This window comes from Lates calcarifer, unplaced genomic scaffold (assembly GCF_001640805.2).
Source record: "Lates calcarifer isolate ASB-BC8 unplaced genomic scaffold, TLL_Latcal_v3 _unitig_2020_quiver_2138, whole genome shotgun sequence".
Taxonomy (NCBI): domain Eukaryota; kingdom Metazoa; phylum Chordata; class Actinopteri; family Centropomidae; genus Lates; species Lates calcarifer.
The window spans coordinates 1-27,347 of record NW_026115926.1 but is presented as its reverse complement, the minus strand read 5'-3'; the positions used below and the strand labels follow the sequence as shown (position 1 = coordinate 27,347).

General features: G+C 43.1%; 2 protein-coding genes across 2 annotated transcripts; one reads left to right on the top strand and one right to left on the bottom strand.

The window, feature by feature from the left end:
- The first annotated feature begins 1,184 nt into the window (after positions 1–1,184).
- On the top strand, positions 1,185–7,180 carry LOC127139658 (rho GTPase-activating protein 15-like). The gene is given in 14 exon segments (XM_051067804.1): positions 1,185–1,388; positions 1,462–1,533; positions 1,922–2,065; positions 2,313–2,402; positions 2,501–2,599; positions 2,756–2,891; positions 3,080–3,111; positions 3,114–3,222; positions 3,791–3,889; positions 4,132–4,209; positions 4,498–4,590; positions 4,593–4,631; positions 5,811–5,916; positions 6,651–7,180. Coding segments are annotated over 14 exon segments (1,371 nt in total). The 5' UTR covers positions 1,185–1,298; the 3' UTR covers positions 6,835–7,180.
- Positions 7,181–7,961: 781 nt separating this feature from the next.
- On the bottom strand, positions 7,962–27,266 carry LOC108891780 (kinesin heavy chain; the record flags this gene model as incomplete). The annotated part of the gene is made up of 27 exons (XM_051067805.1): positions 7,962–10,212; positions 10,641–10,809; positions 11,083–11,299; positions 12,270–12,374; positions 13,110–13,181; positions 13,283–13,343; positions 13,585–13,686; positions 13,763–13,872; positions 16,231–16,307; positions 16,434–16,551; positions 16,650–16,838; positions 17,455–17,601; positions 17,783–17,989; positions 18,077–18,145; positions 18,256–18,425; positions 18,500–18,648; positions 19,390–19,538; positions 19,634–19,738; positions 19,965–20,089; positions 20,409–20,496; positions 20,593–20,648; positions 20,747–20,795; positions 21,400–21,504; positions 21,658–21,731; positions 23,122–23,209; positions 25,879–26,265; positions 27,125–27,266. Coding segments are annotated over 27 exons (3,334 nt in total), but the record flags the coding sequence as incomplete, so codon positions are not given.
- Positions 27,267–27,347: the final 81 nt, after the last annotated feature.

Genomic DNA, 27,347 nt, shown 5'->3' with positions numbered 1-27,347 from the left:
TCACAGTCAGTTTCTAAAAAGGTTGAAAGCCACAGAGCTGAAGCAGTTTGTCTGTGACGTCACAGTGATGCTTCAAATACAGTTTGATGGTTGCTTTGTGTTTCACAGCAGTTTAAAGTGAACATCGTCATCTCTGCTACTTTAACTCTCATTCTTCAAACATCTGAATTTTCACTCAGTTTAAAAATGTACAAAACCTTTGTGTGACACAACAAGGATGCCTAAACTCTGAGACTCTGGTGTGTTCAGGGTCCTGTGATGTTAATTTATCCAGTGGCCATCTGGCTCAGGTTTATTTAGGGAGATACTTCAGAATATTAACTCCATTTTCTGACACCAGATCACTCAAACGTGTTCTCCGAACGTCCTGACGTCACCGTGTCGAGGTTCGGATGTGAAACATTTCTGAAACATATACGACTCAAATCTGAACTGAATGTATCACATTTGCCTAAAAGCTGCAACATTCATTTAACAACAGTCGATCTCATCCAGTGTCATCCAGTCACACACTGAAACCTCTGTGTTCATGGCGACATAATGTCCAGAGTTCATCTCTGATCAATCCAAAACATGACAGAGTTTCTGCTGGATCTGAAAAGTTGTCCAGCTGTCCTGACATCTGTGGATTAAAGACAAACATCATCGTCTCACTTACAGCATTAAATCAGATCCTCAGTCGTGTTAAACCAAAATCAGACTGTGTCTGTTTCACATGTAAAGTCTAAGAGTTGTGTGGCCAGGGTTTTTATTTTTCTGTACATTTTAAAGATGATTTATGCTCAAGTGTAACACTAACCTGCTGAAACACACTGAAACAATCAGGGCTTTTTTCTTTTATCTGAGTTAGTTTTAGTGATATACTACTGTGGATTTCCCTTGCGGATTAATAAAGTATCTATCTATGCACCTACTTCTTGAGGAGCTCTGGTATTTTATTTTGATTCCTTTTTGTCTTTCTTTAGCTGAGGTTTTCCTCAGTTGGCTGGCAGAAGGACAAATGTTGTGTAACCACAGTGAAGCAATCAGAGCTGCAAACAGGAACCCAGACAGGAAAAAGTCAAACAGTTGTCAGACGTCTCTGGATCCAACTGTGACTGAGTGTCCACCTGCAGCGTTTACACTGAAATCTAACTGATAAACTTACTGAGGGAGAGGCGACTGGACACCAGCTCTGAGGAGAAGTTGATTTCTTCTTGTTTGTTCACCTCAGGGTCACAAACATTCAGAGCGCCGCCAAGCAGCAGCCGCTGATTCAGCCTCCACAGCGCAGCTCAGCAGCACAGGGAGCTGTGCAGATGCGTATTAAGAATTCACAGAGTCCTGGAGACCGCCTGAGCCAGTCCAAGTCCATGGTCCTGCAGGAGTCCGACCTGCCTCAGAAACCTGTACGTAGAGCACAGAGAAGAGCCATCATACCAGCCTGCAGCTCAGTTTTTAACTGATCTTTTCTGTGTGTAGATCTCTCGGCATCGCAGGAATCAGTCTCAGCACAACGTCGTCATCGCAGGAGCTGCTGCGTTCGAACCGTTTGTAAGTAAAAAAAACATCACCTGGAAGTGCTCAGCTCAGCGCTGTCCGAAGGCCAAAACATGACTCTCTGTTCACATTCAGTTTTCTCTCTCTCTCTGCTTATTGCTGCTCTCTCGACCAGGTCACCCCTGAAAAACAGAATTTAACCTCAGTGAACATGTTTCCTGGATAAATAAAGGATATAATAACGTCTCTTGTTTCATCACTCACTTCTTTCCCATCACGGTTTAATCTCTGTCCTTCATAATCAGATCCACCATCAGACACTCGTCTCTGTATTTCACCCTATGAACATCCATAGATGAAGACACCAGGATTAACAGCGATTATTAAAATAATGAAAACACACTTGTGTTATGTGTGTGTGTGTGTGTGTGTGTGTGTGCAGGTGGAGCTGAAAGGTGAACAGCTGAATGTGGCTAAAATCTCAGAGAGTGGGAAAAAGCAGAGGAAGAACTGGACTTCAATGTGGACTGTGCTGACCTCAGACCAGCTGCTGTTTTACAAAGACAAACAACAAGAGACTGGTCAGGTACACAGTTTCTCTCTGTATCTCTGCTGGGTTTCTGTTTAAAAAGAGAGTGATGAGGCTGGTCTGCTATGAAAATATTTAATCCATCACTACTTTATGAATGGAAACAACACAAGGCTCTGGGAGTCATGTAGACAACCTACAGCAGCGACAGCTCATGACACACCAGAGGAAATCCTGAAACAATCATGTCAAATTACTCATGTTATTTTAGTAATATTTGTATTTCCAACTGTCTTGTGTTCAGAAATCAGGAGGTAAGACAGATGTGGTCCAGCTGGGCGGAGCTCTTATTGAGTGGACGACAGAGAAGTCGAGCAGGAAAAACGTCTTCCAGGTACCAACAAGCACGAAGCTGTCACACTTTACACTGAGCCAGGACTGAAGTTTCTTTTGTGCCGGAATGAACTCTTCATTTTCATCTGTTCACAACAGATCACAACAAACACAGGAAGCGAGTACCTCCTTCAGGTTGAGAATCACTCCACTGCCAGCAAATGGCATGATGCCATCAAAAGGGCCATCGACTCTTCAGTGAGAACTCACTTCCTTTTTACCTGGTTGTTACTTTTAGAGATGTTCATTGTTAACTGAGATATGAAAATCCTGGACACTGGAAGAACGCTCTCTTCAGATTGTTTACAGAAGTAAAAACCTGCTGTGATTGGTCGTAACTCTTTCTGTGTTCAGACTAAAGCAGACGGAGGTTTTTCCCTGCGGAGGTCAAACAGCACAGAGTACCTGCCCAGACACAGCTCCCTACCTGGATATGGCTCAGCCTCCCCCAACACCAAGCAGCGTAACCCAGCCCACAGACGCTCCATCAGTGGCTATTACCTCTGGATTCATTGTAAAGCATTTCCCTCGCAGCTTAAAGAATAACTGCTGTTTGTGGAAATACAGCAAGAAACTACTTCATAAATATGTCAGATTATGTATTTACAGGCTGTACTGAAAACAAGTGGACATAAACCAAAAGTTATTTCAGGTGTAACGATTGATGTTTTTCTACAGACATGTTTGGCAGCTCAAAGCTGAAACACAGTACCGCTCAGACAGTGCTGATAAGAACGAGAGTGAAGAACAGACTGAAGACAGTTCATCAAGATCCAGACGTCCGTCCATGAAGACGCTACAGGAGAAAGGCCTCATCAAAGGTTTCTGCCTTTTCTTTTCTACTCTGTCTGACTGAATAATCATTGTTACATTCAGTGTATCATGTTGTTTTACTGAAGCGCTGTAATATTTAACCATGGCTGCTGCATCAATTCATATTTTACCCCAAATTCATCTTTAGTAATTTTGAGATCTCCACTAGACCCAAAATTTGGACCAGCAGTGTTTCTGGCAGGTCAGAGAGAGTCTGAGTCATTTCAAATAGAGTTTTAGTTTAATATGTGTGCCTTAAACGTGGCTGTGAAAGAAAGACACAGTATATACTATATATATATATACAATATACTGTGTCTTTCTTTCTGTATCTCTGCTGGGTTTTCTGTTTAAAAAGAGATTGATGAGGCTGGTCTGCTATGAAAATATTTAATCCATCACTACTTTATGAATGGAAAACAACACAAGTCTCTGGGAGTCATGTAGACAACCTACATATATATATATATATATAATATATATATATATATATAAAGTTACACCCTTTAACTATTAATTAATGAGCAATGAAACCTATTGTAACTTTGATGTTCATGTTATAAACGTCTGTCTCAGATCGAGTGTTTGGCTGCCATCTGTCAACTCTCTGTGAACGTGAAGGAACCACTGTGCCGAAGTTTGTTAAGATCTGTTTGGATGCAGTCAATAAACGAGGTATGTTCACTAATGGGTTAGAGTTAGGGTTAATAACCGTGCTGAAATCATTAAAACACAGGTTAGGGTTAGGGGGACAATTATATGTCTGGATTGGTTTCTGTCTCCCAGGGGCCTCATCAAGCATAATCAAAAAGCAAAAGCCAACACCCTCATGTGTTGGCTTTTGCATATGGTTGGTAGTTTGTGAGTTTGTTGTTTTATTTCATGTTTTTCACACAGTTGTGTGTTTGTGTTTTCAGGTCTGCAGGTTGATGGGATTTACAGAGTCAGTGGAAATCTAGCAACAATCCAAAAACTTCGCTTCATTGTCGATCAAGGTCGGTCCAACACAAACCTTCTCTTTGACTCTGTTTAATTCCAGTAATGTTTGTCTCTCTGAGAGTTCAGTCCACAGCGGCTCTGGTGGGTTCAGGTCTGGATCTGACTCCACAAGGTGGATTTTCTTTAAAGTCTGTAGCAGATAATTCCACAGAGTTCAGTTCATTCTGTATTTCAGATCAACCTGAGCAGAGCTCATCATCTCAGCCCACATATTGTTATAGTAATATTGTATCGGTGTTAACGTTAGTAAATGATCCCATATCTGTTCTGGTCTGTCCCCCCAGAGGAAGAACTGGATCTGGACCACAGTCAGTGGGAGGACATCCACGTCATCACAGGAGCCCTCAAGATGTTTTTCCGTGAACTCCCCGAACCACTGTTCCCTTCAGGTTCTTCCAGCCACTTGTGGAGGCTGTCAGTAAGTAAAAACTGACAGCTGAAACTATTTTACATAGAAACTGTATCTGTATCCTGTTTGGAGTTGTTTTTAAATGTTTAGGATATGTCTGTTACAACAACATGTCCTCTGTGGAGGGGGCAGAGTTTGAAGACTTGGGGGGAAGCTCCACTCAAATCCCTGGCAGAGGACACTAAGGTCACAGCAGCAATGTCAAGACACCAGGTGTGGAGGAGAATTCGCCCTGAGACACTGAAGGCTCTGGACATTGTTGGACTGTCTCGGCTGCCTCAGCCACTCAGTATTAGATGAAAGTCAGGGACAGTACCTGTGGACTGTCAGACTGAGGGTGGAAAGCTTTTGCCAGGGTCCTGGAAAGGAAGCTCTGACCAAATGTCAAGTCTTGGATCCATCTGGATTTTGCCCCTGGTCATGGAACAGCTTGTAAAGATGACTGGAGGGTCATGGAGGAATATGTGGTACGGGGCTGTGGGCCATCAGGTCCTTCTGTCACCAAAGTGAGAGCTGTGTTCATATTCCCTGTAGGAGGTCAAACATATTTCCAGTTGGTCCTTGGTCTCTGTCAGGGTTGACTCTTGTCACAGATCCTGTTTGTGATTTGGCGGACAGGATTTGAAGGTACAGCCAGGAGAGGACTGGTCCAGTATGTTGTGGTTCTGTTGGCTTCATTAGACCATCCAGCACTGGGCCAGTTTGCAGCTGAGGTGAGGGTCAGCAGCTCTTGTTTCTCTCCTGGGAAACAGTGGATTGCTGCTGAACAGGTCGGGAGGTGAGTTACTGCCCCAAGTGAAGGAGTTAAAGTATTAGAAAGGAGCCAGTTGAGGTGGTTGGGGAGCCTGATCAAGGTGGGTCTTGGGCACCTTCCACTGGAGGCTTTCAGGCATGTCCAATAGGTAGGAGACCCCAGGATAGGCCAAGAACAGAGATGATGTAGCTCATCTGGCCTGGGAACGACTGGAAAACAGTGCACTAAACACTGCTGACAGGCACATCTGGACTAAGTTGACTGCTGCCACCTCAACCCTGACTTTGGATAAATGCCAGAAAATGTATATAAAAAAAGACATTAAAAGAAGGAAAACAAAGTACATGCATGTTAAGTTATGTTGTTGTGCTTAACGCATGGTGAAGAACTGTGATACTGTACAGTTATTAAACCTCTGCCATTCCTCTGAACAGAGATCAAAGAAACCAAACACAAAATTCAGGCTGTGAAGAAACTGATCCAGGATCTGCCCAAACCCAACCATGACACCATGAAGCTGCTGTTCAGCCACCTGCACAGGTATGCCTTCACTTGAACTCTCTGTTCTCAAGTCATCAACAATGTTAGAATCTACTGGAACCACAAGAGATTCCTTCTGTGGTCTCAGTACCACCTGCTGTCTCCACAACTTTATGAGAGTTCATCACCATTATCCAGGATCAGTGATAAGCTGATCTAACTTTTCAAGAGCTAAGGATGTGACATTAACATTACTTTCAAGTCAATTATTACTATGGCTAGGCTAGTGAACTCAAGTGCAAAACACGGGAGAAATATTCACTGCAGGTTAGAGGGATGGGATGAACAGGACAGAGGGGAGGAGGGCTGGGAGTTTAGGATTGAACAGGGAAGGTGAGCCAAACAGGGTCCAGGGCAGAGGAACAGGGCTGGAGACAGGGCCAGATAACTGAGGGTGCACGTCATGAGAAAACTATGACTTAGAGTGGTAGTGGCAGATCTGGGTATTTGCAGGAGTCTTGATTAGAGGTTGGGATGCAGCTGGTTGTCTGAATTATTGGTGGTCTGCAGTGGAGACAACAGGAATCTTCAGTAATGGTAGGTGAACCTGAACAACCGAGACAGAGTGATGTGAAGTTTTAAGTTTCCAGTTTGGAGTTTGTCATTGTATATTTATGTGTATATAAAACAGTCTATTATACTTTGTAACTTATTTGCTAAAGTTACATTTAACACACTTTATACTTGGTTACTGTGGATCTTATAGACTGCATGTTCACGTTTCCTCTTTTCAGAGTACTGGGCTATTCCAGGAAGAATCTGATGTCCACTCAGGGCATCGGTATCGTGTTTGGCCCAACACTGATGTGGCCTGAGCTGGATGCAGGAAACATGGCAGTCAACATGGTCTACCAGAACCAGATTGTGGAGTTCATCCTCATTGAGAGCCAAGAAATCTTCAACTTGGACAGGAAGTAAAAGCTCCTGAGGTGGATCTGATCATTGACGGACTCACATTTACCCATAAAAAATAACCATATAACTTCAGATATTTTATTGTTTTAAAGGAAAACAGAAGCAACAGCTGGTTTGACCTGGACTGTAAAAATAAATGGATGTTTCTGGTCAGAACATATTTTTAAGATTATTTTCTAACTGATGCAAAATGAATGAATGGCTGCTTTAAATGTTACAGATATCTCCATCATCTGCCACACCTCATTTAAAAACTAGGTTTTATTAAGGAGGGTTATTGCTCAAACCTTGTTCTACACATGCTGTCTATGTACTACCTTTTTCAGTAAAGTATTTGTTGTGTGACTCATATGTTTTCATGGTTAAGTTTGAGTTTTGCAAGACTGACATCACAGGGTGAGGACTCTGTAAATCTTGTTTAAACAAATCAAGGTCTTTACTTTAAGGCAAACCCACGAGGGAGCAGCTGGGATCTGAGACGAGGAGGAAAGGTGAGTGACAACATGACAGTGCCCTGCTGAATGTCCATCACCCAGGCTGCATCTGGACCAGGGGAGGTGTGAATGGCAGATGGGAGGGTTGCCAGTCCGCCATGACCCAGGACCTCAGGTCTCCCACCCAAGTGAGTGATGTTACCTTGACTTGTTCAGTGAGGAAAGCTACTGACTGCATCTTAAAATAAAGATCACACTGGAACAGAAAGGCCTGGCAGTTGTCTAAGAAGCACTCAGGTCTGGAGAGGTGAGGACCTGAAGGAACTGAGAGACTGCTGCCAACAGAGCCTAGAAGGTTCTGCAACAGGGGGAGCTACTGTCTGGAACCCGCATGTTCAACTCCCAGATGCTCTGGCAGATGGAGTTCAACTGCCCCTTGTACTGCAATAACTGTCCTTGTGGACAAATGGCAGCTTGCAGGGTCAGAGTCAGCTGAGTCTGTTTGTTCTGACATGACTCAAGACAAAATCAGGTTTAAAAAAATCAGGCTTAAAAAAGTCAGGATCTGAAATGAGAGAGACAGGTTAGTGACACCAAAATAAAACAAGAAATACTGCGACATGAGAAAAAAAAATGTGACCTAAGGTTCAGTGCTGGCTATTTTACAATTCAAATGCACAAATATGAGACATAGTGAAGATTTAACAAATATTTTTATTACAGAATGACAGATCACCACCTGCCCTTCACTTATTTTCTTCTTCTGCCTTTCTTCACGAATATATCATCTTCATGAACATACACCAAAAAATCCCTGACTGATCCTCACTTGTGCTGGGTTCAAACTTTGTCACTTTGAATAGTGACTTGCAGTGCATTCAGAAAATATTCAGACCCCTTCACCCCTTTTCATATTTTTGTCTGATGTTACAGTTTTATACAATTTTTTAAAAAGACTTTTAAAAAATAATTTATACTAAAATTATTTTTAAAAAGTCTGCAACAAAACAAAATGTGAAAAAGTCAAAGGGGTCTGAATACTTTCTGAGTGCTCTGTATGTCTGTAGCGGCAAGTAAAACTCTACTCTTTATTGAGATTGTTCATTAAGAAACACATCAGTATCAATACCAGTCACATAGAAAGTTGTTGTTTGGCAATGCTAACACTTTATTTTAACCCCAGTTTCATATCTATGTTTGCAATGTGCCTTGAAACTCTGTTGATAAATGTTTGGTAATGCACTGTGGGACTTGTTCGGGTATATAGCAGGTAAAGTTGTTTGCACAAGTCAGTAGGTCAAGTAAACTTTATAAATGCCAGTATGTTAATGTCACAAATACAGGGGTTAAAGTAAAGTGACCATCAACACTGCATATTGGCTGATCGGCATCAAACCAGTGGGGAAATTGATTTACTTCCTGTTTCTGCTTCACCCAGCAGACAGCAGTGTAGTGACGCACAGCCATCACTAATACTGTAAATTTAAGTTATGTAACAATAACGATACATTTACAATGATCTAGCACAAAAGGAAATTCGGTTTGTTTAAAGTGAAGGGAGCCGGGCTCAGATCGTCACTGTGTTACTGTCCACAACCATCATTTAGGATCCAGTCAACACATGACACAACAACTGCACCACAGGTTAATAACACATGACGTCAACAGACAGACACAAACTGCTGCTCTTTGTGCTTCTCATGACGACGACACAGCAGCAGGTCAACACTGTTTTACACATATTACACATGTAGAAACACTCGGCAAGCAGCTGATGATACTGTCACAACAAAATAAAATAAATAGAGGATCCATAAATTACATTTAGAAAACCTATTAAATAAATATTAAATATATACATTAAAAAACATCAATATCAGTGTGGTAAAACTTTGATTCCAGGAGGATTTAAAAATCATGAAACGTTAGGAATAATAAAATCATTAATACCATTAAACTACTTAAAAATCACAACATAGTGTAACATAACAATTATTCGCTTTCATATAATACCAATGTTAACTACTTTATTATGTCTGTTTATTTATTAGTGTATTTGTTCAATCTCACATCATTTAAAGACATTATTATAAATAAGTTCAAATATGAATTTGACTTGTAACAGATGTGACAGAGTCACAGTATTATCAGAAATAAAGTCGGTATATTACCAAATCCATTTGTAATTTTACAAGAAAAATTATAGCTTGAGGTAAAGTTGTATTTTTTAAAGGGGTTTAACATCAATATTATTTAATATCAAAGTTTGCAACATGTTGAGAATATATTAAAGAGTAAAGCTGCAAATAATGTTTTCTTGTAAAACTGTAATTTTACTTGTGAAGTTGTGAGTCTATCAGTGAATTTCCTTCTTGTAAAATTATAACTTCATTTTTGATGATATCTCTCAGACAACATTGGCATTAGTTACAGGTAAGTCTCTGAACTTCTTTCTTAACATTTTACTCTGAAAATCTTAGATTTGTTTTCCTGACAGCAGACACAATCCTCAGCTCAAACACTGTTACTGTTTATATTTTATCCTGATAAACCACTGCACAAACTTTATTTTTATCATTCCTAACTTTTCATTCATTTTTGAATATTTTGGTTTTTCATGACCCAGATCCCAACATGAGGATCAGCATCTGAAACCCAACATGAATCTACATTCAGGTCCAGTTAACGACACACAGACACTGGACTCATGAGATCGACTTGTTCTCTGAATGAACACACTGAGTTAGAGCACCAGAGCTGATTTCTGTCAGAAAAAGAAAAGACAGAGAGAAGAAAGCACTTGTTGGCTGTTAAGGTGGAATGGCTGTTAAGGTGGAAAGCTGTGGAAACGAGGAGTCTGGTTCCAGTAAAGGCAGAGTGGTGAGAGTAGAAGAATTCAGAAATCGAAAGATCCACAGAAAAGGACACTGATGCAGTTGTCTGCTACCTGTGGAGACAGGAAGTGAAAACCTTTATTTAAACAGACTCACATTAACAAAGCAGAACTCACAAACCTCAGAGGACCAGGGAGTGGGAGACCTGTGAAGTAACAGCCACAAGTCTCTGTTTTCATCAACTTCTCCTTCACTGAGGCCGCCATGTTGCATCTCTGTGTTTCTACAGTAGCCCCGAGTGGACAAACCTCACACAGGCTCTACACAGGGTCTTTCATGTTTTTACATCACCTGAAGGCCACCGCAGGTTCTCCTGCACACCTGGAAACAGGCTGTTACAGTGGTTGTTGTTGTGGTTGCTGTGGTTGCTGTTGTTTCTGTGGTTGTTGTTGCTGTAGTTGCAGTGGTTGCTGTGATTGTTGTGGTTACTGTGGTTGCTGTGGTTGTTGCTGTTTCTGTGGTTGCAGTGGTTGTGACTCACCTGAAGCCTACTTGCTGTGGCTCTGGTGGGGTTGTTGCAGTGGTTGCTGAGATGGCAGCAGTCGGGGGGAGTGATGGCGTGGACTGGATGCGGCCCCCCCCTCCTCTGATGGTCGATCTGATGGATGGAGAAGAGGATGGGTGCTGATGCCCGGGTCTGATTGGCTTGGCTGTGTGGAGACAGGTGACAGGTGAGTCAGATACTGAGTCAACTTCACTGAAACATGAAGGTGTGGTTTCTACTGCTCTGGATGAATCTACAACATCTAAGAATAAATCAAAACTATCACGCAGTAAATGATGATAAATAATCTTCCTGCTCCTCACAGGATGAACACTTCAGGTGACGTTTCCTGTAGCGCCCCCTTCAGGACGAACCCTGTGCTGGTAAGAAGATCGGACTCGTCAGTGTGTTCAGTTCGCCGTGACCAACATTTCCTCACCTATCTGAGCAGAGTGTCCTCTCCTGGACACGTTCTTGGAGCGAACAGCTTCTTTGATGCGGTCCACTTCCTGCTGGTATCGTTTACGGTCTCTCACGGCCGACTCCTTGGCGTCCCTCAGGGCGCCTTCCAGAGCTTTCACCCGCTCTGCTGTGGCCCGCAGACGCTTCTCCAGCTTAGGCAGCTCACAGCGAAGGTCTGCATTGTCCCGAACCAGCTGGAGAACACAAAGGGTCAGATTTACTGAGGCTTCTCTGTTGTTATTTATCAAACACCAGACTAGACAGTTCCCTGTTTACAGACGATGCCTTCACTTCCTCACTGACTCAGTGTGGATCAAATGGATTGTTTCACTGTTAGGGTTAGCTTTAACTGCATCTGTTCATGTATTCTGTTTTTGTTTTGTGTCTTTTTGATGTTGTGGACTTTATTCATTTACTGTTTACCTCTGGCTGTAACCTCCTTATATAAACTTTCTGCTCACTGAGAGAGCTGAAGCTCAGAGCCTGAGGAACAAACATGTCACTGTATATTACTGTCTCCTCTGAGTCACAGAAATGATTGTCAGAGAAGCCTTTACATAGTTATCATTGGTTAACACGACAGGTGCATTGTGGGAGTGAACGAGACCTCAGAGGTGGTCGATGTAAACACGGAGCAGGTGGGATTTACCTTCATGCTGCTCTAATCTAATGATTTCAGGCACAGTAAAAAATTAATGATTAAAATAAATGACTGCATGAACAGAAAATGATTCACAGAGTAGAAAACATGGAAAATATTATTGATGAACACAACATGTGGTGATTCTGTGACGCTGTCTATGGACATAAAAACAGCTGGAAAGAATCCAGCTGTGGCTCCTGAGGTGGATTTCAGTATCACAGAGTTTAAAGTCTGCGACATGCTCCTTTAACAGTCTCTCTGAACACGATGAGTGTGTTGAGCTTGAATGAAGTCACCGCTCTGATTCACACCTCTGACCAGCCTCATCTCCATGGCAACTGTTCCCAAGGTTCATGGGTATTATAGTATTTAGAGGCGTTCATCTCTGTCCTAAAACAGAGTGTAATCAGAGTCCTGTTTCTGTGCTCATCACCTCTGTTGTCGAGGACCCATCAAACAGTGAACGATGGTAAATCTGTGGTGGGCGGGACTTAGTGAACAGGTGTGAATGTTCGACTGACCTGTTTGTGGACCTTACTGAGCTGCTCCAGGTTATTTTCTAAGAAGACGATCCTCTGTCTCTGAGCCAGACTGCCGCCGGCCTCGTCACTGTCGTTCTCTGAGCTCTGAAGAAGAAGAAACAGGAAAACCTCAGCGCTGACGTTCAGGTGGATCAGTGTGCATCAGCAGCTCTTTAACACAAACTGAACCTGGAGACTGAACTGAAGGAGGAGCTAGATGTTCCTAATAAACTGACAACTGCCAGGTACATCGCTTGGTCTTTAGTTTCCAACTGTCAGAGGTCGTGTATAAGCTGCTGTTAACACGACACCTGTGTGACAGTCCAACTGTTTATTGTGTTTCAATCATCCAAAATAAAACTAGAGTCACCGCCTCATGGTCGTACGTCTCCACCAACCTGTCCAGTTACAGTTAGTGAGCGAATTCTTGGCCATGGTGAACTTTGATCTTTGACCACTAAAAGCTAACCCGTTCATCTTTGAAATTCCCACGAGGTTTTACTGAGATAGCGTGTTCATAATGAGCCAGACAACCTGAAAACATAATGTGTTTGTTCTGTGGTGAATCAGAGCAGACATCCTCTCTGAAAAGATGAATGTTTTCTGAAGTTGGATGAACATAACTTCATAACTAATGACTTGTTGTGTGTTTGTAAAAGTAAGATGGACCTTTGAAGAACTAAGCTCCATGTTCATCTGTCCTCACCAGGATTCAGACCTTTAGTTCAGTCTCAGTCCCTGAATCAGTTTGTCTGATCATCACATGAAATCAGTTCAATTCACACACTGAAACCAAAGACGAGAAATTCAAACTTGACTCTGTGGTTTTCTCTTTCTCACGTTCTTGACTCGAGTGCCGATGTCCTGGATGAAGAGTTTACGAAGGTTGTTCAGCGTCTGCAGCTCTTTGGCCTGTTTGGATGAAACATCGTAACTCAGCTGATCTCAGATCTGTTACTGCTATACACACACACACACACACACAATGAATTAGAATAAATAAATCTACGCACCACTGTCTCCTCCAGACCCTTCAGATCCTCTCTGGCCTGTTCTCTCTTCTCATTCAGGAACCTGAATCACACAAAGACACAGAGTCTGACAACTTGACTGATGAAGGGTGAGAGTCAGGCTAACATTAAATAAACACTGTAGTTTTTACATTCATTTCATCTACAGATTCATCTACAGAAGAAGAAGAAGAGGTTATTAACAGAGCTGCAGTCCAACAGTCAGACAATGGGAAAACACGTTTAGTGTGAAAGCAGAAGACATGTTTGTTGACTCTACGGTGAGCATAGAGGGACAAACTTACATCAGTTTCTGAAGTTTCTGGTCCTTGTTCTGATCCTCAGCTCGGAGTTTGTCAAAGTCAGACTGAAGCTTCCTGTTCTCCAGCTGCAGAGCCTGATTCAAACTAAGAACACCACCACAGTTACTCACAGCACAGGTGTACGGCCGTGGACTCAATATACAGGAAAGTAGAGACTTACTCTTTGAGTTGGTCAGCGTCTCTCTGTTTCTGTTCGATCTCGTCTCGGAGTCGACTGAGCTGTTTCTGATGAACCTCTCTGTGGTTCTCCATCTGTTCCTCTAGCGTTCTCTACAGAACACAGAGCAACACTTTAATTTACCTACAACACACTTCATTTACGGACTTGTTTCTGTACTTGTCTTGTTAGATCTCAGTGCTGCTTTTGATACAATTGACCATCACATCCTTTTACAGAGACTGGAGCACTTTATTGGCATTAAAGGAACGGCACTAAACTGGTTTAAGTCCTATCTATCTGATAGGCTTCAGTTTGTACATGTTAACAACTACTCCTCCATGTACACAAAAGTTAGACTTGGAGTTCCACAAGGGTCAGTGCTTGGACCAATCCTCTTCACTCTGTATATGCTTCCCTTGGGCAATATTATCAGGAAACACTCCATAAATTTCCATTGTTATGCAGATGATACACAGCTTTATCTGTCAATGGAACCTAATGAAACCAATCATCTAGCCAAACTCCAAGCTTGTCTTAGGGACATTAAAATCTGGATGACAAGCAACTTCTTACTACTAAACTCAGATAAAACTGAAATCATTATAATTGGTCCTGAACACATCAGAAACAAACTTTCTAATGATGTAGCTCCACTAGACGGCATTGCCCTGGCTCCCAGCTCCACTGTAAAGAATCTGGGAGTCACCTTTGATCAGGATTTGTCCTTTAACTCACACATAAAACAAACTTCTAGGACTGCCTTTTTTCATCTGCGTAACATCTCCAAAATTAGACATTTTCTGTCCCAAAAAGATGCAGAAAAACTAGTCCATGCATTTGTTACTTCTAGGCTGGACTACTGTAATTCATTATTATCAGGCTGCCCCAACAAGTCTCTAAAGACTCTGCAGCTGATTCAAAATGCTGCAGCACGACTACTGACAGGAACTAGGAAAAGAGATCACATTTCTCCTGTGTTAGCCTCTCTACATTGGCTCCCAGTCAAATCTAGAGTAGAATTCAAAATCCTCCTCCTCACATACAAAGCCCTTAATGGTCAGGCTCCATCTTACCTTAAAGATCTCATAGTCCCCTACAATCCCACCAGGACTCTGCGCTCCCAAAATGCTGGTTTACTGGTGGTTCCCAGAGTTTCCAAGAGTAGAATGGGAGGCAGAGCCTTCAGTTATCAGGCTCCTCTACTGTGGAACCTTCTCCCAGTTTCGGTCCGGGAGGCAGACACCCTCTGTACCTTTAAGAGTAGGCTTAAAACTTTCCTCTTTGATAAAGCTTATAGTTAGGGTTGGCTCAGGCTTGAACCATCCCTTAGTTGTGCTGCTATAGGCCTAGACTGCCGGGAGATCTCCCATGATGCACTGAGCTCCTCTCTCTCTCTCTCTCTCTCTCTCTCCACCTCTCTCCACTCAATATGGATTCATATCCCATGTTACATGTTACTAACTCAATATCTCCCCTTTCCTGTAGTATTGTGCTCTTCCGTCTCTCTCTCCTCTTCTGTCTCTTTCTGCAGGTATTTCTTCCTCTGGAGCTGTAGAGTCTGATCTGTGATGACAAGTCTCCTGCTGCTCCTACAACTCCACTCAACACCTGCTGCTAGAATTAGAAATTACTTATACTGCTATTAGTTGTATTGCTGTGTTAGCAGTTAATACTTTAATTATCACTACTATCACTACTACTGTTGTATTACTGGCCTCATCTTACATCTGATATGGAACCTGTGTTATGCTATGTTCTTCTTTCGCTATTCCCTACCCCCTCTCCCTCCTCTCCCCCTCTCTCTCCTTCTTAACCCAACCGGTCGAGGCAGATGGCCGCCCACCCTGAGTCCGGTTCTGCTCGAGGTTTCTGCCTCTTAAAAGGAAGTTTTTCCTTGCCACTGTCGCCTAGTGCTTGCTCTTGGTGGGATTTGTTGGGTCTCTCTCTGTAAATACCTATTTTAAAGAGTATGGTCTAGACCTGCTCTATATGAAAAGTGCCTTGAGATGACTGTTGTTGTGATATGGCGCTATATAAATAAAATTGAATTGAATTGAATTGAATTTACCTACAACAACAACACACTTCATTTACCTACAGCAACAACACACTTCATTTACCTACAACACACTTCATTTACCCACAGTAACCATATCTCACAATACGATAAAACCTCAGTAACAAATTAATGATACGATATTTGCCCCAATCCTTTTTTAAAAAGCCAAATGAAGACATTTTTAAAAAATAATATCAAAATGCAATAAACAGTAAGACGGATAATAAAAAAATAAATAATAATAATGATAATAAATCAATGAAAGTCATCTGATTAAGATATTACATGTCCGTTAAATATTGAGGAGATGACTGATGTAACTCAGGACCAATAAGGGTCCTGAACTGGAGCCCTGAGGGACACCAGGGCTGTGAACATGAGCAGTCACAGTCTGAGGAACAGGATTTACCTTCATCTCAACAGCGTCCTTCAGTCTGCTCATGTGTTCTTTCTCTTTGTCCATCACCGTCACCTCGTGCATTTTATCTGAACACACACACACACATACACACACACAGAGTTACACACAATTTCTAACACTAAGAATCTACTGGGAAGCTACCAGCCAATCAGAGAGCAGTGTTTCCCGTAGCTATGGTAACGATGTCTGACCTTGAGCCTGGAGTTTGGCGACCTCCTCCATCAGAGCGTCCTGACTCTCCTCCAGCTGCCTCTTCTTCTGCTCCACCCTCTGCAGGTCGTCAATCAGAGACACCAGCTTCGCCTGGAGCTGCACAAACAACAACAACACAACAACAACAACAATTACCACTCACAGGTGTGGAGCTGCTGCTGACCGTCTCTGAACTTTAACCTTTGACCTCTGACCTGTGAGACGAGCAGCTGGAGGGCGTTGAGCTCCTTCTCGCTGGCCTCCATCCTGCAGGTGTTCTCCGTCAGGCTGACCTCCAGCTGTTTGCTGCGGTTCACCAGAGATTTGACCTCAGACTTCATCTTACTGATGTAGAGACGAGCTGTGGTGAACTCCTCCTCCATCGCTCCACTCGTGTCCGTCATCTGCAGACAGACACACTGTTTAATCTCTGATGGAGGAGCACCTGTAAAACTGGGTGGAGACAGGAACCTTCAGACTCTGTCTGTTTGTTATTCACAGATCAAGACTCAAAGTCGACATGAAACTTTGTCCAGATCTGCGTCACTGAAGTGAAGTGAACTGATCCGTTAATGATGTGTTTACATTGCTGTCCAGACACAACTGAAACATCAATAAAACCTTTAGAGTCTCGGCAGTGAGGACGCTGTTCGATGTTTTTTAATGCTACAACAATCACCTGAACCAAAGAACATCCATCAGAAATGAATCATTTCAGTGATTTTTCAAACCTTTGTATTTGGAGATGTTCAGAAAGTATTCAGACCCCTTCACTTAATTTAATTTACCAGTCCACACTCAATAACCCACAAAATGAAAACATGTTTTCTGAACGTATAAGTTAAATATATACATTAAAATGTGATGAAACATCTCTGTATATCCAGTAAAGGTCTAATAACTGGGGGATGACACACATGTGTCTCTCATATAAAACAGATTATTCCCTTCATAATAAATCAATAGAGGAGTGAGTGAGGTGAACATTAGAGGCAGGGGATGGCGAGTGAAGAGTCTTACAGCTTTGAGGTCGGTGGTACCGAGGACGCTACCGATGTCACTGAGGTCTCTGAGCAGCAGGTTGATGATCTCTGCTGATCTCTTCTTATGATGAGAGCTGAGATCCTGCAGAGTGGAGAACTCCCTCTGAACCACCTCCAGACTCACCTGGAGACACAGGTGAAGAGGCTGATCTCAGCTCAGACAGTCTAGAGATGTGACAGGTGTTTTACTTTGTCTCCCCCTGGTGGTGGTTCCACTTAAAAAACAGTGTTGGTTTAATAAATCTGGACCAGACTCTTCTCAGAGATCCTGACCCCCTGACCTTCCCTCATGCAGGTGTACTTACAGTTTTGTGTGCGAGCTCCTCATTCAGCTGCTCGTTGCAGCGGTTCTTGTCCTCCACCTCCTGGCTCTTGTGGTCGTAGTTGACGGCGAGCTCCTCCAGCGCCTGCAGTACCTCCTTCACCTCCTCTTTGGCTGCGTCGTTGTCCCTCTGTACCCGAGACAGCTCCTCCTGCAGACGTTCATAGTCCTGACGGCTCGACACCAACAGCTGGACGAGGGGAGGAGTGGTCAACAAGTGGAGACAGACAGACGGATGTACGGGACAGTCTGAATCTAACACTCAGGTGAGACTCACCTCGTCCTGATCGATCAGCTGCTGTTTGAGTTTCTCAGCCGTCTGACTGTGATGGTTGATCTCATCGTCCTGAAATATCAACAAGCAGATTTTTACACATTTAAACACAGTCACACAGTCTGAGCTGCTACAGATGAGACTCACCTGGTCCTATAGCTGCTGGTACAGGTAAGACTCACCTTGTCGTCCAGCTGCTGGTACAGGTCGGTGATGAGCGTCTCATACTGCGTCTTCTCCTCCTCAGCCAGGGGGACGGGGACCGGGGCCAAACTGTCCATCACTACCGTCGTGTCACCGCTGCTCTTCTTGTTTCTGCTGCTCAGCTGCTCCTCCACAGGTACTGACTCACCTGGAGAAAAGTAAATGTAAAGATTGTCAGATTCATGTTCCCTGGTAGATGAACGCTGTATTTTTACTGCTCACCTTTCCTCCAGCGTTTCAGCTCATTCTCCAATTTCTGGATCACGATGTTCAGACTCCTGTTCTTCTCTTTCTCCTTCTCGTACTTCTTCTTCCACTCCTCGGCCGTCAGCTCGAGGTTCACTGACACCGTGTTCTTTATGGTTTTAGCTCTGACACACAAACACAACACAGGAAGTGGTTTTAACAGACTCTCGGGGACTTCCTTGTGGGCGCTCCTGGTGAACATGCTTTCTGGGAATCACTTCAGTCAGACACTGTGTTAGTTACTGCAGCACTTCACTGTAACATGCTGGTGTACTGATCTGAGTCTGATCAATGCAGACGGTTTCACAGTCAGTGTTAACACTGTTTGATTGTAGCAGACAGAAAGACAGAGTGATTATCAGTTTTATAATGTAAATGATCCACTGTGATATGTATTAAAATAACTTAACAATCTCCTAACATTACAGCCATCTTTTCTTCAGTGTACACAGTCAGTCCTGTTTTAATGTGGTAAATTTTCTAACATGGTGTGAAGCCTCTGTAGCATCATGAACAAAGACAACAACTGTCAGCAGCTGTAACATTTACTTCAGTACAAATACTGACATACTATACTGTACAATCAGAAACACACTGAGCTTTTATAAGAATATTCTAATGTTTTTTTTTATATTTCTAGTGCTGAAATCTACCACATCCCCCCTCTGAAGACACAGACAATAATTTTGATTTAGATTAAAAAGACTCAGTTACAGACAGAAAACTCTTCTGGCCTCCTCTTTATGAAAGAGGCAGTTCAGGATAATGAGTTCTTTTACATTTGGATAATAATGTTTGCTAATATTTGACTAACTATCTGACTGGAGTCTTTCATTTTGGTAAGAAACTCAGGCGTGTTCCTGTACCTCTGTCCAAACATGAGGGTGGACTTGGTCTCGGCCTCGTTGTAAACAGACGGCGAGCAGCAGATGATGATGGTGGTTCGACAGTTTCCTCCCAGAGAGTCCTGAAGGATCCGGGTCATCTTACTGTCTCTGTACGGGACGTGGGTTTTCTACCACAGACACAACAATGACACGTGATTCCTTATGTTTATGTCCAGAATAAAACAGAGTTCAGTGTCAGTAAAGTGAAGACGTGAGGACTCACCGTCCCTTCGCTCAGAGCAGCGATGACGTTCCCCAGAGCCGACAGAGACTTGTTGATGTTCTTGGCTTCGTCCAACACGGCGCCCTCTGCTCCTGTTTTACTTACCTGTACAATGACATCACCATCATCATCATCATCATCATCACCATCATCAGTTCCAGTAAACACAGGGTGAATGTGGACAGGTGAAGAGGGAAAGGTGAAGGAGGACTGACTTTCATTTTGTTTGAGATGTTTTGTTCTGAAGGGTCAGGGTTGGGGAGTGATGGAGTGATGATGTGACGGGTAATTAAATGTGTGAGAGGAATAACATGAGGTGGAGCAGTGAGACCTTCTCGCTGCCTGCCAGGTCGACCAGGTAAAGTTTCCCTGACAGTTTCATCTCCGTCTCCACATTCTCCTGCTTGATGTTGATCAGAAAAATACTGTGACTGCGAGAGCTGTGCTCATTCATGTCTGCAGGAGGAGAAACGACACGTTAACACAACATGACCGCAGGTCAATAAGGGTCAGTGTAGTGCCCCCTACAGGCCGCAGAGGTCATTACAGACAACAACACGATGACTGATCTGCTCTCAGTCTGAACAGCTGTGAGTTTGTCCTGAAGGTGGCGCCACTGAGACGACCATCGAGTCCAGTGTCAAAGGTTCACAGTCAGTATCTCAGACTGTCTTAACAGAAGCAGAAGACGTAGTAATGACAGTACTAACAGTAGTAGTAAACCTGGCTGTAGTACAGTAATATCTGTGGTACAGTAGTTTCTGTACAGACTCACTGGTAACGGCGACGTGTCTGTTTGCTTTTCCCTCGTCGATGACGTCCATCACTTCATCAGGACTGGAAACAAAACGCTCTGTACAGCCCTGACACAGAATACACCAACGTAGCACTGTTACTGCAGTACTGCAGTACTGCCAGGTTATATCTTGGATATTCTTCAGAAATTAAAGATCAGGTACCTTGACAAAGGGAACCCGGTTCTTGTCCTCATGAACAGCCAGGTTCGTCTTCGACACTAAAACATGAAATCACATTATTCCAACAGCCTGAAGTGACTCTGAGAGGTTTGTGTTTGATCACATGAATATTAACGATGTTAAATATCATCCTCACCATCGAGCAAGTCTCTGATTTTATCCAGATAGATCTCAAAATAAGACACCTGCAGAGAAACAGACAGGGTTTATTATGAACTGATACGAGAGAAACACAGTGAACGCAACATTAAATCTATGATAGAGTGAAGGGTCTGAAGACTTTCTGTAGCCAGTCAGTGATGATATACATGATGTCTGAATGACTGATGAATTAACATTCAGATATTTGAATTTCTGTAGATTTTAAATCCAAAAACTTCAAAAATATTAGTATGACCACACATGGTGTTTGTGCTGTTTGTTAATGTTAAAACACAAGAGGAAATATGTGCTGATATATGTATGAGAGCAGAGCAGCAGGTGAGCAGTGAACATATGGAGAACAGGTGGGTTCAGTGATGCATTCACTGATTTCTAAAGCTGACGACAGCAGGACGACTGGTCACAGATCAGATTTAACTCTTTGTACACAGACTGAACAGAACACAGATATCTGACATGTTTATCAATAAAACTGAATTCACTTCTCATGTGATCAGAGAATCTCTCCTTTAGGACAAACAGGGACGTTCACAAAATGTGTTAAAATGTTAAAAACAAAACCATTAAAAGTAAAAACCAATAAAACCAGTAAACTGAGTGGAGTGATGTCACTGATGACATCATCACCTTGATGTGAAACTCCAGGTTTTCGTCCATCGAGTAGATGTGGTCGAAGATGTCTCGGGCGATACGAGGAATGATCCCCATCAGACATGGGTCGTGAAGGTTCCCCTGCAAAATTCAAACATTTTTAGTCATCATCAACGTTATTAAAACATTATTCTACACTAATATATAAAACTTTAAAAACAGATTTCAGATCAAACACAACAAATGAATTCAGGTTTAATTTAAAAACAGTGATAATTAATATGAAACACCGACCTCCATGGTGTGAGTCTTTCCTGACGACGTCTGACCGTACGCAAAGATCGTCCCATTATATCCTCCCAACACATCTGAGACACACAACATACACAACATACACAACATACAAGACACAGGTCAGTCTGAGTATAACGGGTTTATATATATATGTATAGTTATATACAGATAGGCTTGGGTCCATAAGTATTCGGACAGTGACATGTTCTGTTCTTTTTGTTCTTCAAGTTTAAATAAAATAATAGAAACAACATTAAAGTGTCACAGCTCAGCTTTAATTTGAGCAGATTTAAATCAAAACAGAAAGAACTGTCAGGAGACACAGCTCTGTGAACTCATGGTGTCCAAATACTTACTTATATATATATATATATATATATATGTATAAATACAAAAGCATATAGATACAGTGGTGGCCAGAATAATTAGAACACTTGGCATATTTAAGAGTTTTCAGTTGTTTTTGTTGAATTGTCCATTAACAAATGAAATATCTACAAAGTGATGATCACACTCTATAAACCACAGAATGAACCCATCATAAGGACATTTAGGTCATTTTCCTTACAAAAAACAAGCTTGGCCTATTTCACTGTCAATGTCACACAATCATGTTCCTTCACAGAAGAAGCCAAATGACTTGTGTAATCATTGTCGTGGTTAAACTGATGGTGATGCAAGAGTCTTAGGACACAGCTGTGTGAGTCTTTGAATGTGAAGGCCAGTCCTGCTCATTCAGTGGTTGGTAACATCAGGGTTCACTGAGGCCACAACTCCGAATAAATTCAAAGCCTCTTGATGCACACGTTGCTCTTCTGTGAACATGACTAAGTTGAAGAAGGAGCCAGGAAGTATTGGGCCTGGATTTATTTTCCAAAAGGACAATGACCCTAAACTACCCGCGACAGAAGGAATCTGCTGGAACACTGAAAATGATGGACTGGACCCTCAAAGTCCAGATCTCAACCCCATTGAGCAAATTTGGGCTGAGCAGGAAAATAAACTGGACAGATCTATTCTACATTCAAAGGAAAGCCTTCTGCTGAAGTTCTCAGGTAATATACTGACACTATGCCAGAGACATGTGCTGCTGTAACCAAATATTAGTTCAAACTGGATACAAACAGTACAGACCCACTTCATCTGATATTTGTTATATTTGTATATTTGCTCAGAGCAACATTATGAGATGAAATCATGTTTTGGAGAAAAAAAAGGTTGATATTTTCAGATCTGTCAAGTTTTCTAATAATGTTGGGCATCACTGGAGTAAAAACACATAGATATAGAGGAGTAAATATAAACATATAGATACAGAGGAGTAATATAAATAGATAGAGGAGTAAATATAAACATATAGATATAGAGGAGTAAATATAAACATATAGATATAGAGGAGTAAATATAGTTATATCGATATGATGTCATGTATGTGAAGTGTCACTGATCAGCTGATGAACTGACCTTTGACGATCTGTTTGGCGCAGGTGTCGTAAACCTGAACCTGTTCAGTGTGAGGAGGGAGGACTCTGTCAAACACATACGGCTTCCCCTGAAATACAGGAAACACACCGTCAAAATAAAAGCATGTGTTGTAACAACTCATACCCACAGGTAATCTCTGAGGGGACTGGGACCAGTAAACTCACCACCTACTGGTGCTGTGAGGGCGTTAAACACAAACACACACATTAACTGAGTGCACCTGAACGCACCACGTCTCTTCACGTCTCCAAAAACAGGAGTGAGTTTATTCTGATGAACTGAACACACGTCAGAGTCTGATCATTGATTTATAAATATTCAAACTCTGTCACATGACAACAGTCCAGTTATGGACAGCTCTGAGAAATGCATTCTGGGATACGGCACACAGACAGCGTGAGACCTCCTCAGGTTTTCAGTCTGACATTAAACTGATCTGAGAACAGTTTGATGTTTTATCAGCGTCGATGCACAAAGACGTTCTGACTCCAATATTCAAATGTCAACTGATTAAAAACCAGATGATTTCAACACATATGAAGAGCAACAACAACACAACAACACTACAAAACAACAAACAACAACAACACAACAACACACAACGAACAACAACACAAACAACAATACGACACAACAACAAATACACAACATAACAACACGACTACAACATCACAAAAATACAATAACAATACAACGCACAACAACGACGACAATCAACAACAACACAACAACGACACAACAAACAACAACACTACACACAACACAACAACAATACAACGACACAACAACAATACACGACACACAACGCAATGACTACAAAAACACAACGACACAACAACAAATACAAACATAACAACACGACTACACAACATCACAACAATAACAAATGACTACAAAAACACAACAATGACACAACAACAAATACACAACATCAACAACAATGACACAACAACAATAACGACACCACCACACTGTGTACGGTTTAATCTCATAAACACAGTCCTGATCATGAAGGACCCTCAGGAGGGAGCAGACAGTGAGTTGCCTCTGCACAACATGGAGGCTCCTGTTAGAGACTGAGAGACCAGGACCAGACCAGGACCAGACAGGACCAGACAGACTATGACTCAGTCCATCAAGACTCAGTGGAGCTGTGGAAAACATCAGATACAGCACAGACCCAGGTGATAGACTGATCCCTGCTGCTGCTCTGCAGAGACCTGAACAAACACCTGCTCTGGATTCAGGTCCTGACTCTGGTCCTGAGTAGAAACAGTGTGGAACATCTGATCTGTTTGTTCTGATGCCTGGAGTCGTCTCAGCCTGTTTCACTAAGATGTCCGTCGCCACGGTAACTGCATCCCACTGGGAGATCGCTGAACCAATCAAACGGAGGAAAGATGATTGCTGCTGAATGATGCAGGACACACACACACCACCACACACACATACACACTCAGACTCAGGTTCCTTTGTGAAAACAGGATCAGACTCAGTTTGTTCTGTTTTGCTGTTCTGGACTCGTCTCCTCTGGTTTTAATGAATGAATCGTGAATAAATCAGTGTCTGTTTTCAGGGCCACATGTGGGCCAGGAGCCACATATTGATCCTCCTGCTGTCAGTCACGTGACCTCTGTTGGCCTTCAGGCACCACTGTCATGAGACAGGAATATATCCCATGAGACCTTGGAGCAGCTCCATCCCCCGTCTCTCTGAATGAAACCTGCCAGTGACCTGCAGCTGCAGACCTGATCTGAGACCAGAGACCTGATCTGAGACCAGAGACGAGAGACCTGATGTGAAGCCAGAGACCTGATCTGAGACCTGATCTGAGACCAGAGACCAGACCTGAGACCTGATTGAGACCAGAGACCAGAGACCTGATCTGAGACCAGAGACCAGACCTGAGACCTGATTGAGACCAGAGACCAAAGGCCAGATCTAAGACCTCATCTGAGACCAGGTCTGAGACTAGAGGCCAGAGGCCAGATCTGAGAGCTGATCTAAGACCAGAGACCTGATCTGAGACCCGATCTGATCTGAGACCTCAGACTCGGGTCTGTGATGATTAAAAAGCGACAGGAAGCAGTTTGTGTTTTGGTCTGACTGAGGAGGTTCTGGTTTCAGGGTCAGTTTGTTTCAGGGACTGAGACAGAGTTTAAATCAGCTGCAGGACAAACAGAGTCTTTATTCTGGTTTAACGAACAGACTCATTAAGTTCTTCAGGTTTCTGAAGAACATGATGGAAACTGGGACAGTCATGTGACCTTCATCAGGATCACTGTTGTTCCATGAAACGAGGCTCGTGAACCTGACGTTAACAGTGGACAGGAGATGAATCTGATCAGAGATGATCGATTATCGACAGTGAATCAGTTTCTACTGGAATAAAGATTTCATCTTTTAAAGGAAGAAAAATAACGTTTGTTTCTTCTTCAGGGGTTTTATTCAGATTATTTTCGTTAGTGATTATTTTCTGTATTGATCTTTGCTTTGACTGGTCACCTGATCATTTCCTGATAATCAACAGATTAGCATCAATAACCGTTTGGTTCTCGGTGTAAAGGTGAAGGAGGATCAGTGCGGATGATCTCAGACCGAGGCTGAGCCGGTTTCTATTGTGTTTCTATTGTGTTTCTATTGTGGGTGCAGACAGACGGAGGGCGTGACGGCGCACGGAGCCGCGCTGCCTCCGGGAGCGGCCGCTCACGCCCGGCCTGTCGGTCAATGACTCACCGCCACCACCACCGTGTCCTCTCCGTTAAACTTGGGGATGAACCGGTCTCCGCGGCTCCGCTCGGCGTCGTTCAGCGGCCTGAAGCGACACATCACCTTCACCCCGCACAGCCCGCACTCCGCGCGTCCACCATCTCCACAGGAAAACACCGAGCAGCCAACAGAGACAACACCGGGGGATAACACGTCCTGGTCCTGGTTCTGGTCCCGCAGATTAAACCGCTCCGCTACGTGAACCTCAGCTCCGCCGCTGATGAGGATCTGGTCTCCGGTGGGTTCCGGTCTGGTCTCTCCATCAGGATGCTGACTGACTGAACACTCCCACCTCACACAGGTCCACCCTGGACCACCGAGCCGCGGGGCACTCTGGGAAACGGAGTCCTTCCTCTGTTCGAACAGAGGCAGCTGAGAACACTGGTCTTAGGTCAGAGGAGTAATCTGATACTTTACTGAGAGTAATCAGATTAATACTCTGTTACACAGGCGTCAGCATCAGAGGATACTTCAGGTACATCAAGTACCCTAATCCAGGATTCTTCACCTGTGGAGACGCAGCGTCAGGACTCAGGGTTCAGACATGAAGAGACGGTCGGTCCTCAGCGTGAAGGAGCTTTATTTGTATTTGGAGCTGAAGCAGAGACAGAGGGAACAGAGGGAGACGCAGCAGACCGGCCCTCCTCCTCTGAGGGGGAGGGGGAGCTGTGGTTCAGCCTCTGTCCCACTCCACCTCCACAGCTCATCTTATTAAAAACTCTCTGTTTCACCTGCACGTCCACGTGTGTTTACAAGATGCATATTTTTATTTGGATGAGTTCAGTGATCAGAGGCAGACAGGTACAAAATAAAAACATCATGGGACAAACAGGAAACACGTGGTTTCATCTGCGGGAGAAAAAACTGCAGATAAAGAAAAAAACAAATGTAAACAGGAGAATAAATAACCAATCAGAGCGAAGACACAGGGCTGACTATGGACCAATCAGAGTGAAGGGACTGTTTGTGGACCAATCAGAGTGGACTCTGCAGTCACATGATGAGAAGAGAAAATCTATTTTACATCAGAGACATTTACAAACTGTACAACAATTATTACAATAATAACAATAAGAATAATATCAACACTCAGTAAAAGCTTCTGATTCTACTCAGAGACGCCATCTTCTTCTTCTTCTGCGGGAGGTCACGGCGTGTCACATTCACCGGTCACAGGAGGAGCAGGGGCTGATGGGATACGATGTTATGTGACCTCCATGGGCAGTGTGGTCTCAGACAGTCCGTTCAGACGTCTCTCCGGCTCGTTGGCGTCTCTGTGAGGAAACAGGAAGCGTCCGTCAGCCGCCACATGTCGACGCTCAGATTTCAAACTCTGGACTTGGTAGATTCTGGTTCTGCAGGTCACAGGGTTCAGGCAGAACCTCTGACGTCAGACCTCCAACATTTAAAACCTCCTGTAGACTCAGTCACAACAA